General features: G+C 37.3%; 1 protein-coding gene across 2 annotated transcripts in view; it reads right to left on the bottom strand.

Annotated features, from left to right (window-relative positions):
• Positions 1-13,923, bottom strand: part of SBNO1 (strawberry notch homolog 1) — a 56,321-nt gene that overhangs the window by 7,116 nt on the left and 35,282 nt on the right. For both annotated transcript variants that reach the window (XM_040250616.1, XM_040250615.1), the window contains exons 21-31: positions 13,073-13,208; positions 12,286-12,398; positions 12,125-12,196; positions 11,560-11,659; positions 9,287-9,361; positions 8,483-8,629; positions 8,307-8,401; positions 8,114-8,206; positions 2,442-2,579; positions 1,701-1,777; positions 529-722 (exon numbers count right to left, since the gene is read on the bottom strand). In XM_040250616.1, coding sequence (XP_040106550.1) covers positions 529-722; positions 1,701-1,777; positions 2,442-2,579; positions 8,114-8,206; positions 8,307-8,401; positions 8,483-8,629; positions 9,287-9,361; positions 11,560-11,659; positions 12,125-12,196; positions 12,286-12,398; positions 13,073-13,208 — 1,240 coding nt within the window. The remainder of the gene's footprint in view (positions 1-528; positions 723-1,700; positions 1,778-2,441; positions 2,580-8,113; positions 8,207-8,306; positions 8,402-8,482; positions 8,630-9,286; positions 9,362-11,559; positions 11,660-12,124; positions 12,197-12,285; positions 12,399-13,072; positions 13,209-13,923) is intronic.

Genomic DNA, 13,923 nt, shown 5'->3' with positions numbered 1-13,923 from the left:
CCGCAGGCAACCCATGATACAGAGAAAGGTTGTTGCAAAAGAAACAAAGAGCATGTGACAAGGCAAGTACAGTAACTGGGTGGACAGCTGTGAAGTGAAGCCTGTCACTGAGGGATTGGTGGGAGTGGCCAGCCTGGTCTCCCTTGCTCCTGCATGACTTCAGTCCAGCCTCTGTGCACAGTGGCTTTGAGTTCTATAGTCTCACGTGTCCCGAACACAAAGAGACAGAGGTCAGAGAATCTATCATCTTCATACCAGAGAGCCTGCACAGAGGTCAACAGGTAGGGAAGGAGGGAGCAAGAGCACTGCGGGCAGGGCAGAAGCACAACATCAGAATCTCAGCCTCAACCAACTACAGACATCCAAAAGCTCAACTTCCATTCATCCTTTTAAGAACATCACAGAAAGGAAACTTTACCCCACCACTGGAATACACAGATTCTAAGATGTTATGAAGCAAAATAAGAAAAACAAGGATCTAATTTTCTTTATTCTCACAGCTCAAATCAAAGGGAATAAAAGACTCACCTACAATTCGTTGTCCATCCTCTGTTCTTAGGCGAACTATCTGCATTTTCACATTTGTGCCACTGACAGACGCAAGAACACCCTCAACTTTTGTCCAGACACTCAGTACTGAGCCACATAATACATAGTATGTGCGGCAACGAAGACCTATCTCACAAACTAATCCCAAGCTTGCTTTTTTGCAGTTGCCACGCCTAGAACAGATTAAAAAATAATAATAATAATATATATATATATATGAACATGCACACACACCAGGCTCACACCTACTGAATTCCAAATGGAAACTGCCCTATCATTTACCTTAAGTGACAGTTTCAGAGCCTGCAATTCTTTTCACATATTGGATTATCCTGTCCAACTTAAGGTATCACTACTGATTTTAAAATTACAGTTATTTCTGAAGTCTGGCTCCCTACAAAAGGGCTGATGTATTGGTTTTGATAGCCATTTTGCATGTGTCATTTTAATATGTTTGTTTACTGGACTAATGCCAGTTTATAAGATAATTCTGCCAGTCATTTCTACAGTATTAAAGGACAAATATATGGTTCTAGATCAGATAAGTGAAAAAGGCCTCAGCAAAACAAAACAAAACCTTGCTTATATCACAGCAAAGCTATCTACTTACATGTGTCTAAATAAAAACCTGGCTAAAATGGGCCAAGATATTCCATTTTCAATGCCCTGAAATGAACATAATGACTTGACAACACCTCTGGCTAGCTAGCAGCACAGCAGGATCGGTTCCAGGGCTCAATAGTCAAGTTTTCTACTGCTGTCAGCTACTTGAGGCATCTTTGTGGTTTCCTAGATGTTACTTAGCCTTAAAAATAAAACTGACTCGAGACACCAATAAAACCTGGGCGGGGTGGGAGGAATGTAAGAAAAAAAGGAAGGAAACAGAGAAGTAGAAAGAAAAAGCTAAGTCTCAACCCCAAGCCCCTGCAGGGAGACGATAGTCAGTCAGAAGTAAGGAAACATCCATGAATAGCAAAGGGGAGATGTAAACAGTGTGTGGTCAGAGACTTCCACTGTGTACCTCTGCCTGAAGAAACAAGCAATTGATAAATGCCCATGTACTTACAAGGACAGACTGCCAGAGAGTAAAGAGGTATTTAAATTAAACCTTGACAATTAGAATAAATGGTGAGAAAAACAAAAATACTAACCAATAAGCATGAGTACAAGTATCTGCAGATGAATTATACTGATCTAACCAGTGGACCACGGCATCGTCTGAGACTACCTGTGAAAAGAAGATGAAAATTCCACTGAAACACACACTGGTTGCCTAATTTGATCTCTGAAGTCAATTTAAAATCATCTTTGCATAGAGAACCTGGCCCTTTATAATGCCTGCATGTGAATGCTAAAGCTCTCCCATGAGGGCTTCCCTATGTAATGAATATTTCAAATAGCTAACAATTACAAACTGTTTTCGAGTGGAAAATGGCTAGGAATAATAGTAATATAAGGTAATGCTAACAACAAAATAATTACATAGTAAAGTTAGAAACAATAGGCATTCACTATTTTTCTAGAAATCACTGCAAAATGTAAACGCAGCAGTTCACAGTAAAAGCAAGAGTTGGTGGGAAGGTATTTTAGTCTTGTACATCTTCCTTTCATTTAAAAAATTGTAATTTTTGTAGTAAGCATTGTTAAAGCTTCCTTTTTTGACAACATAAGCTGTTTCAAATAATCATAATTTTCCTAATGGTTGATAACATTAACAATGGGATATTAATTTAACAAGACTTTTTTAAAAGTTAAAAGCTTTTCCTGAAAAGCATATTCCAGCAATCAAATAGGAAAACTGACCAAAAAAATTCACATATAAACATAAACATACTTTCAATACACTATGAAAAAGTATTCATATATAACATCATGTACAAATGGAAAAATACCTTCTTATATTTCTTTTTTAGATCAGCATAAATTTCTAATTTGAGCTGTTTCCCGGTATTTGGTCTATAAACTAAGAAAAGCTTCTTTTTAGGGTTCACTTCTTTAACTAAGATGGCAGTTTTCTTGTTGTTTCTTATCTATTAAAAGAAAATGGTGAGAAAATATATAGTCAACATTGTACATTTTAAGACAGGCTTGCTTTTTGTACCATCACATCAGCAAATCTTATCCTTTGAAAGATTACAATGCCAAAGTGAAAGAAAGTGAAAGTGAAGTCGCTCAGTTGTGTCCCACTCCTTGCGATCCCATGGACTGTACCCTACCAGGCTCCGCTGTCCATGGGATTTTCCAGGTAAGAGTACTGGAGTGGGCTGCCATTTCCTTCTCCAGGGGATCTTCCCAACCCAGGGATCAAACCCGGGTCCCCTGCATTGCAGACAGATGCTTTACCCTCTGAGCCACCAGGTAAGCCTATAATGTCAGATGTGTAGGTAAATACAGAACTGTGAAGAAAGGATAACACTGCTGTGTAATCGAGTTAAACAAGGTGAAGGCCTGTAACTCTGAGGCAGGCTGAAGGTCAAGATATGGTTTAGAAAATTGTGTCGAATAAGACTTAAAGCACAATGTCCAATGGAGAAAATTTTGCTTCTTCTAGTCCATGACACTGGACTCAAGAGCCTAGACAGGCTCAGAGATGTGACAGAGGAATCTAAGTAGTGGGAGGAAGGGTTTTCATGGGAAATAATTCTAAAGTATGTAACTCTCCTTCAAGTTACAATGAAATATAACCTTCAAGAAAACAATTTTGATCATTCACAGTCCTCTGAATTCATCTAATTTTAAGCCTACAGTTTGTGAGGGTGAAATACCACATGAAATAGCACAAATTGATCTGTAGACAGTAATGCTATAATAGGAGAAAGCCAATGCTGAACAAATAATACACAATTTGATGCACAAGTGGAAGAAAAGGATGCATTAGACAAACAATGGAACTTGGTGTTTCTGTTTGTTGTTGTTTTTTTTTTTTTAATTTTTAAAAGTTGGACTTTATGAGAGAAATCCTAAGACAAAGGAGTTATAAAAAGCACCATTTAACTCAAGGAAATATAAGGTTGGGAAATTAGTATCTGTTCTAAATAATGGTGAACAATTTCAAAGCAGGAGTCTCTGGAGCCAAATTGAAGGAAAAGGAAAAGTTTGAAAGGTATCTTCCCAGCTCCTCTAAAAAAAGACCTTCTCTACAGGGCTTCCCTGGTGGCTCAGACTATAAAGACTCTACCTGCAATGCAGGAAACCCATGTTCAATCCCTGGGTAGGGAAGATCCTCTGGAAAAGGGAATGTCAGCCCACTCCTGTGTTCTTGCCTGGAGAATTTCATGGACAGAGGAGCCTGGCGGGTTATGGTTATAGTCCACTGGGTCACAAAGAGTCGGACACAGTTGAGCAACCAACACTTCCTTTTCTACAAAATAAACTGTTTGCTAAGCTACAAACTTTTTATATTAAGATAATTCTTAAATGGATAAAACGACTCAGTATTTTACCTTTTGTGGATATTAAAGATCCTGTCTTTTAATTGTTCACATGATTTGAAACACTGTTTATATAATTACTGTGAAGTCTATGAAACATTAGTTGAGCGAAAAGTACATTTAAAAATCTTTTATCAGCTGATGTGAAATACTCTAATTATACTTTAAGGCGATGTTTAAAGCATGTAACAATGTGATCTACCTTGACAGTGATAATTATTATAGTTATAAAATAAGCATCACACTACAGAGGAAGTGATTTTGTGGACTTTTCTGGTGGTACGGTAGATAGGAATCTGCCTGCCAATGCAGGGGATGTGGGTTCTATCCTTGGTCTGGGAAGATCCCATATGCTGAGGAACAACTAGGTCCTTCCACCAAATCTACTGCCTCAATGCCTAGAGCTTCTGCTCCTCAATGAAGAGTATCCCCTGCTCACTACAACCAGAGAAAGCCCACAAGCAGCAATGAAGACCCAGCACAGCCAAAAATAAATAAATAAACATTATTTTTAAAATTGTGTCAATGATTCTGACATGGCTTTCCTAATGTCAACACACATTAAACAAATTCTAAGTCATATGTGCTTACTGCTGAGGAGGTTCAAAGAAATAGGCTATGCCTTCCTGGAAGAATGCCTTCTCTTCTCTAACTTTCTGGCTGCGCCCCAGTGTGCACGATCTTGGGTACCCTGACTAGGGATGGAATCCACGGCCCCTGCATTCGAAGTGTGGAATCTCAACCACTGACCAGCAGAGAAATCTCAGATGTCTCTTTGAAGGCCCTCACTCCTCACATCCAGCTGTCTGAGCCCATGCAGACAGTAACAAAGGGCAACGTTACCACATCCTTTCACTCCAGAGAAACTGGTAAGGATCAACATTTTCAACAAAATATACCAGTGCTTCAATTCTGGCAATAATTTCAAATGAAAGACAATAACCAATATCCTATATGGACCAATCAAAATCCTATCCAAGGCCTTAGAGAAATTTGAATAAAATCTGGTGAACTGTACCAATATCTTCATTGTGATATTGTACTATAGTTACATAAAATGCTACCACTGGGAAAACTCATGTACAAGAAATCCCTATCTATTACTCTGTATAACCTCACGAGAATCATAAAATTTACACACACACCCCTCCCTCCCCACCCCCCAGAACCAGATCCAGTTTGAGACCTTTGCTACTGAGTTAGGGACCATAAACTAGGCTTATGGATAAAATCTGGCCTGATCTTATGCTTAAGAACAGTTTAAGGGAGGGAGGGAGAAAGTATCTTAGAAAGGAAGGGAAAAAAATTCACAAAGAAGAGTCAGCAGAGATGATACATGCCCTGGCAAGATCTACAGTACTATCTGACCCCTCTCATAAAAAGTTCAGGATTCGTACTCTAGACAGCTTATTTACGGTTTTACCCTGCCTGTGGCATCATCATAATTGGTCTCCTTTACACAGGTACTTCTTGAACCAGGTCTTCATTTAGAGTTTGTCATTCCATAAATGTTTGCAAATAAGCAAAAAGTGCTATATACATACAATGGAGTTCAGTTCAGTCGCTCAGTCATGTTTGACTCTGTGACCCCATGAATCACAGCACACCAGGCCTCCCTGTCCATCACCAACTCCCGGAGTCCACCCAAACCCATGTCCATTGAGTCGGTGATGCCATCCAACCATCTCATCCTCTGTTGTCCCCTTCTCCTCCTGCCCTCAATCTTTCCCAGCATCAGGGTCTTTTTAAATGAGTCAGCTCTTCGAATCAGGTGGCCAAAGTAATGGAGTTTCAGCTTCAACATCAGTCCTTCCAACGAACACCTAGGACTGATCTCCTTTAGGTTGGACTGGTTGGATCTCCTTGCAGTCCAAGGGACTCTCAAGAGTCTTCTCCAACACCACAGTTCAAAAGCATCAATTCTTCTGTGCTCATCTTTCTTTAGTCTAACCCTACTTATTTAACTTATATGCAGAGTACATCATGAGAAACGCTGGGCTGGAGGAAGCCCAAGGTGGAATCAAGATTGCCAGGAGAAATATCAATAACCTCAGATATGCAGATGACACCACCCTTATGGCAGAAAGTGAAGAAGAACTAAAGAGCCTCTTAATGAAAGTGAAAGAGGAGAATGAAAAAGTTGGTTTAAAGCTCAACATTCAGAAAACTAAGATCATGACATCCGGTCCCATCACTTCATGGCAAACAGATGAGGAAACAGTGGCTGACTTTATTTTTCTGGGCTCCAAAATCACTGCAGATGGTGATTGTAGCCATGAAACTAAAAGATGCTTACTCCTTGGAAGGAAAGTTATGACTAACCTAGACAGCATATTCAAAAGCAAAGACATTACTTTGCCAACAAAGGTCCGTCTAGTCAAGGCTATGGTTTTTCCAGTGGTCATGTATGGATGTGAGAGTTGGACTATAAAGAAAGCTGAGCGCAGAAGAATTGATGCTTTTGAACTGTGGTGTTGGAGAAGACTCACAAAAAGGAATAAAGAACTGACACAGGTTACAACATGGATGAACACTGAAAACAATATGCTGAGTGAAAGAAGCCATACATAAATGTCATATATTGCATGAGTCCATTTATACGAGGTACCAAGATACGCAAATTTATAGACAGAAAAGAGATGAGAGGCTATCAGAGGCTGGAGGAGTTGTGTAATGGTGATGGCTGGACAGCACTATGAATATAATCAATGCCACTAAATCGTACACTTTAAAATGGCAAGTTTGTTATGTATTTTACCCTAACTTTAAAAAATTCTGTAGTATGCCAAAAATCATTACAGTATACACTTAAGTGAGTGAACTGTATAGTATGTGAATTACATCTCAATAAAGCTGTTAAAGAAAAAGAAATAAAGAAAGATTAAAAAGAATTTAAAAGAAAATAAATATTAAAGGCAAGTAAAGATCTAAAGTGTGGATAAGAGGAGTCCTAGTAATGGAGAAGTTCAAGGAAGAAAATACTAAAAATTTTACAAATAAAAATAATTCAAAAACTTTATAAAATAAAGATCTGAAACTACACATTAAAAGAGCATACCACCTACCTGAGAATACTGACCAAGAATGACTAACACAAGATAAACTCTAATAAAATGACCAAACTTTAAAGAATCCTTCGTACATACAGGCACAAAAGAACAATTAAATATAAAAGGGAAAGGAAATTAGAACACCATCAAACTGTGACAGCAACTCTATCTCAGAGTAAATAGTAGCATCTTAATAAGATATTCAAGAAAAGAAAATGTGAAATAATAGACTTCATGTCTGGTAAAACTGTTATTACCTATAGAACTAAGATTAATTAAGGGTTAAAAGAAAAGTATACTGTATCATTGTCAGATGCTGACATGTAGAAATAGTATAACTATTTTTTAAATAGAACGGAGGAAGGTATATGCAAGTAAGTTATTTTTAAAAAGTATTTTCAGGAATACTGGGGTAGAGTGCCCATAATATTTTATCATCCTGTGTGCCCTGAAGCACAAGGATTATTGGTGTGGAAGAAAGAAGACCGAAGTATCAGAAAAAAGGTGAAACTATAAAATTCCATAGTTTTAATCAGGACAAATAAATTATGCACTCATCTGTGTACATGTGTATGTCTAATGTAAATTATGTATACACACTCTCTCTCCCCCCTTAGCTCCGTCCACATGCAAATACTAAACTAATGACAGTAGTTACATTAGTAACTGAAAACTGAATCTTGAAGACATAAAGCATTATTATGACTAAAGAAGGTCACTCACTATATTATGGGGGAAACAGTTCAATTTACTAAGAATATGCAATTTTGGGGGGCCATCCTGAGTGGTAAGGAGAATCTCAGTTTCTTGACCAAGGATAGAACCCATGCCCCCTGCAGTGGAAACATGAAGTCTTAACCACTGGTCTGCCAGGCAAGTCCTCAAATATGTAATAATTTAAAACTTGCATTTAATAATACTCCTCAAAAACTATTAAAAATATATCATGCTTACAAAGATAAATTATCATAATAGAGAAAGCTAAATACAGTTGGAAAATCAGTACAAAGCAAACATAATTACAATGCTGGCAATAAAAACATATTATCTTAACAATTAACATTTAAAGGAAACAAGTCTTACTTGTAATGACAAATAAAAGCCATCATCTGGTCCTGTCAGCTCAGCCCAAATTTTGGTAGCTTCCTCCCAGGACATTCCCCTCTCCACACTTATCTGTAAAAAAAATAGTAATGAAATTTAAATTAAACTCACTTCTTAGGAAGTCTATCAGAAAAGCACGCTATATTTGAATGTGCACATTTTACAGACTTACTGTGTATAATTCTACATGGCCAGATGTTGAATATCCTGGAGTCAGAAACTTCTTAACATCACTTTTCCTCACTTTCTCATCTCCAGAACCAAGATCTTGAATAAGAAAAAGCAATATATAAGTATAAAAAAAATTATCAGGAATACACATGACATTTTAAAAATTTCCCAACTTACCTAAGATCCCCATATCGTATCTTCCATTTTTTTTGGCATTTTGAACGACTGCAGTAAGTGTGTCAGCAAAATACTGAAATAGTGCATTCTGTTGATGCACTTCCATGCCCAAAATTCTGTTTAAGAATTTTCCTATGTTGTTATAATCTGCAATGACAAGATTTTATGAACGATTTAAGGCATTCAAATGGCAATTTAACAAGTTTATTCATCTCAGCCTAGTTCAAGTCTCCCTTTCTTCTCCAAAGTCTTCCCTCACAACTCTTGGACTGTTTCCAGAATAGGCTTATACTTTGACTGCTTCTACCTCTAGCTATTAATACATCTATACTATGTGGTCAAAAGATGTTTGCCAAATTAGATTTTTGCATCTTCAACTTCACTTACTGAAACTATGAATACAATTTAGCACATAAGAATGCTTTCCAACATTAAGTCATAACTTGTAAAGTTATTAAGTGCCAGAAGTCAGTGAAGCTCAACTTTTGCTGCACAAGTAGAACGCTAGGCCTAGAGCTCTGGAAAATTACTACTGCCTGAGCTCCTGGCCTGGCTTAAGTACTTTCAAAAAGCTCAACAGTTGCTCATACTTGCAACCTAGTTTGAGAACTGCTGATATATAGAAGAGAATAGAGGTCTAATTTTTTGAATAAACATAGTAGCAGGGATTCTTTGTGAACACTAAGTACTGAGAGACAGACCAACAGACTTGAAACTTCCCCTTCAAACTGACAAAAACAAACAACAAAATGGGCTGTAATGATCAGCAACAGTTATGTACATATATGAAACTCATACTATTACCTTTATCTAGAGTAAGAATTCCCGAACGATCTTCTACATTTATTAGGCCAACTCCTATCAGTCCTTGTCGAACATCTAAAATAAAACAAATTTATAGAAAATGTTACAGCTCAAATGACTCAATGAGCTGTTACCTATTAAACCAGATCACGTTTTAGCATACGTATCTTCCATAATTCCTATTAGTTGAATTAAAAGGAAAGCACAGACCCTAAAGATCTTCAGGCACTTCAAAATCCTAGAACTCTTCCCTAGTGGCTCAGAGAGGAAAGCGTCTGCCGCAGTGCAGGTAGACCTGGGTTCGATCCCTGCGTCAGGAAGATTCTCTGGAGAAGGAAATGGCAACCCACTCCAGTACCTTTGCCTGGAAAATTCCATGGACAGAGGAGCCCGGTAGGCTACAATCCATGGGGTTGCAAAGAGTCGGACACGACTGAGCTATTTCACTTTTCAACTTCACATTATACATACTGTTTTCACTAAGATGTCTTATCTTTCCAACAACAATCTTCAGCAGTGGAGATTCTAGGCTCTCTCAAAGCTGCTCTGCTCACAGAATCAATTTTGAATTTTGAATACACAGTAGGATAGTGATTAAATAACTGTGTAAATAAGGAAATAATCATGTTTCCTTTCCAAACATTACCTATCAGTATTGACAAGGAGATGCAAAAGATATGCAACAAGTATAACGGTCAACATGTTCTGAATTATGTTACTAAGAGGATGATTTGTAAAAAACAAAACAAAACAAAATACTGGTGTCCAGGCTCCAACCCAGACTTACTGAATAAGGGTTTAAGAAAGAGAAAAGGGTCAACAGGAAACATAATTATATCCTATTTACATGTTTATTTAATTAGCTAGACTGCTACATGCTTAAAATGTTTACATTCTGCAGGTGACATGACAACTCTGTAGCCAAAGAGCTCCAATGCAAAAAATTCTCATTTTAGGAACCCAGTCTATGAAGAAATTACCTGAACAGAATTCTTCTTCTGAATAGAAGAATAGCCGTTATAATTCCAGCACTTTGTGATGCAAAAAAAATTAAAACTACTTGAATATCAATAAAGGAATAACTGAAGAACTGTTACATAAGCTAGATGGAGAGTATTACACAACTGTTAAAAATGTGTTCATGCTATAGCTAATGACTTATAAGAGATATATGTCTGTGATATACTGAGAAAAATATTTTGCAAGTAGTATGTTTTTTAAAAGCTCTGTGTTTAGACAAACATGGACAAGGGTTTGTTAGGCTGCTCCTGTTCAAATTGTCAACATTTGTAACCTTACCAGATGAGAGTGGAAGTGGGCAGGTACTTAATGAGAGTACTGGCTCCTCATTATTCACTTTCAGATTAGTTTTCATTACTGACAGTGAATAAATAACATGTACTATTTCAGAACTAGAAGTAAATCGGTGAGTCGTTTCGACAATCCCTCCAATGACCAAACAAAAAGAAAACAAGAAGGAAAGGGAAAGGGAGAAAAAGAAAAGGGCCAAGGCTTTATAAGTTTTTGTTTTGTTAAATGCCATCAACAATTATAAACAGCCCTGCCAGCTGTGTCAATACGGACTACTACCAACAGTAAAAACCAGTTCTTGGAAAGGACTTCCTAGTAAAAAAATGCTAACTTAATAATGACAATGTTTCAAGTATCTTACATTTATTTATTCTCCAAAATACTTTCATAGTTTCCTGAACTACTGAAATCTCTCAGACTACTAATATTAATGGGGTAAAATCTATACATCGAAGAATTTCTATAGCCCTATTTAGGACTTCTTTAAAACAAGAATTTCCAAATATACACAAATGTAAAAAGAGAATATTCTAGGAACCCACCCGTACCCATTATCCAGTTTTAACAACTGTTAATATATGGCCAATTTTATCAATATTTACACTCCCCACTAACCTTCACAGATTTACCCAGGTACTTAAAATTAAATGCAGAAAGTTATTTGACGTAGTCATCTTCAATTAATCTAACAAAACCATTTTTCCTCTAGTAATCTAAAATTATACAATATGCAATAAACTCAAGAGTAAAGTCACTTTACCTGAATGAAATTTAGTAAATCTACTGCTTGTATTATAAGAGGTCAATTTAGGTGTTTGATAATCAATTTCTAAATTTCATACATTTTATGTCCAAAGAAAACTAAAAGCAACAGCACCTCTTAGAATGAGTTTTAGTACCTTCTAACAGGTGAGACTTGTCAGTACTCATTTTCCTTTTTTATGATGATTTTTGAAAGTTACCTTTAAAGAATTCTCCAGGATAGTCTGGAGGTGGTGATACCATGGGAGAATCGAGGTTTACAATGGATTTCATCACAATTTCTAAAGCATTTCTTCCATACTGCAATAAAAAAACAAAGACATTTAACCAGTTTCAGCATTTGGATACTCTTCAATTACATGACCAAATGAATGCTATAAAAACTACTACTGTACCAAACAGTAAAAAATAGCAGCACTCAATTACCTCCATGTAAACTTCACATGGCCTAGTGCCTCATTCACACTTTTGCACACAGCAGGCATTCAATAAATAAACAACTCTTTACTACTGGGAACTCCTACTTGATTCATCCACAAGTATTTATTATAATCTTCTTTTCCCACAGGAAAGAGATCATTATACTGCACATTTGATCACCAAAGACCTAACTGCTTTCCATCTTACAGGAAGCCATGATTTTACAGCAAAATCATAAGAGGAGGCAACTTAAAAGCTTTAAACAGTAACTACTTGACCTTTCTGCTCCTCACAGATACCATACACTGTCACAATTTTTCAGGGATACTGAGAGCTGAAATGTACCTTATTATCGAAGTTGAACCGGCTCAGATCTCTAGATTCTGTTGCTCTTCTGTCTCCATGTGTAAGTGCACCCTATCCAAACATAAAATTTCCAATCAAGGCAGAGAAGACAAGTAACATACACCATCTTTTACACACACCTATATAACTAAAAAACTTACCAAACTTTCAAGTCTTTTAGCAACAATAGATGCAAATCTTTGTTCTCCTGCCAATTCAGAAATCAGAAAGACATATTCAGGAGCGGTAACTTGATTTGATCTATGAGTTCGTCCTGTAACGACATTAAAAAAAAAAAATCACTGACTGTGTTTGCTAAATACTAGTGTTCTGAGATCTATTCCTAGCACTTAATAGTAAGCTGGTTATCCTGAAAAAGTAAATTGTAATCACCCCAACTCCCCAAAAAGGAAAAAACTGCAAACAATGACTTGAACAACATTTGTATTCAGAGTAACACTGCTCACTGCAAGAGAACAAAAACTCCCATAAAACTGTTACGTGATAATCACATTATTAAGGGCTACCCGTTTGGCTGACCAAAATGTTGCTGATGCACAGCTGCTCTGGATTCTCAGAAAGAAACTTCTTTAATTTTTCTATTTTTTTAAATTGCCAGGTCATGGGACATGAAGATGGAGGGGAAGGAAGGAGCAATGTGCCCTCACTCAAGCCACTGGTGGCTGAAAAGGACATCAAGTGGCAGGTGCTGACAAAGGTAATGTACATCCCCAGAGGTCTGCAAGAAGGATATTCCTAAGGAGCCAGAAAGCCCTACTGCAGGTCTTTTACAGCTTTTATGACTAAGAAATACATTCATGATGTACTCTATACTTTAAGGTACATGCAATACCAAAATATCTCCAAAACTGACACATGCGTCAAGTTTTACTATGTCCAATATTAAAGTATTTTCCCCAATGAAGTGAAATTCAGTGCAGGACTTACCAAATTGCTGAATTGCTCTATCAGCACTCCATGGTAATTCCAGAGTCATATGAACTCTTCGCCTTTGATTTTTAGCTCTTCTATCTGCTTGTAATGAAATACCTGAGCTGGCAGCTTCTGAGATGATAGCAATATTCTGTATCAAGTGGAAGGAGAAAAAATAAAAGATCACTTTTGCACAAAGACAAGCAGGAAAACATCCACCCCTACGTATTCTCCTTAAATTATAGAACCCTTCATTTTAGCTGTGCATGGTTACAAGAACACTCAAAATCAAGACTACATTTCCAGTCTCCCTTAGAGCTAAGTGTAGGCACACTCCACCCAGCAGGTCACATGGACAATGTCCAGGAAATGTCCCTAATTGAAGATATGTCTTCCTCTTTTTTCCTCTCTGCTGGCTGAAACACAGAGGCGTAATGACTGAACGTCAAATAGCTGTCATGGAATATGGAGGTTAACTTGGAAATGCAAGTCTGCATATAAAGTACCAAGACAGAAGCAACCTAGTCTTCAAGGGGTCATACCAGTGCTGTTCTACCTAACAAAACTTCTACATGAGAAAAACGAACTTCCACTTTAAGTCACTGTGATAGTGGGTTTTCTGTCACTTAACAGCCAAACTTGATCCCAACTAATACATAATTCCTAATGGACATGGGCCTAAATTACTAGTGAAACAAATACATAAAATAATTGATAATATCTCTACCTACAATCTTTAAAATATGTAACAAGAGCTTTGCTGCTGCTGCTGCTAAGTCATGTCACACTCTGTGCGACCCCACAAATGGCAACCCAACAGGCTCCTCTGTCCCTGGGATTCTCTAAGCAAGAGTACTGGAGTGGCT

Source organism: Oryx dammah, unplaced genomic scaffold, assembly GCF_014754425.2.
Source record: "Oryx dammah isolate SB20612 unplaced genomic scaffold, SCBI_Odam_1.1 HiC_scaffold_12, whole genome shotgun sequence".
In the NCBI taxonomy this organism is placed as follows: Eukaryota; Metazoa; Chordata; class Mammalia; order Artiodactyla; family Bovidae; genus Oryx; species Oryx dammah.
Note: the sequence above shows the minus strand (reverse complement) of the source record. Positions and strands in the feature narration are given on the sequence as shown.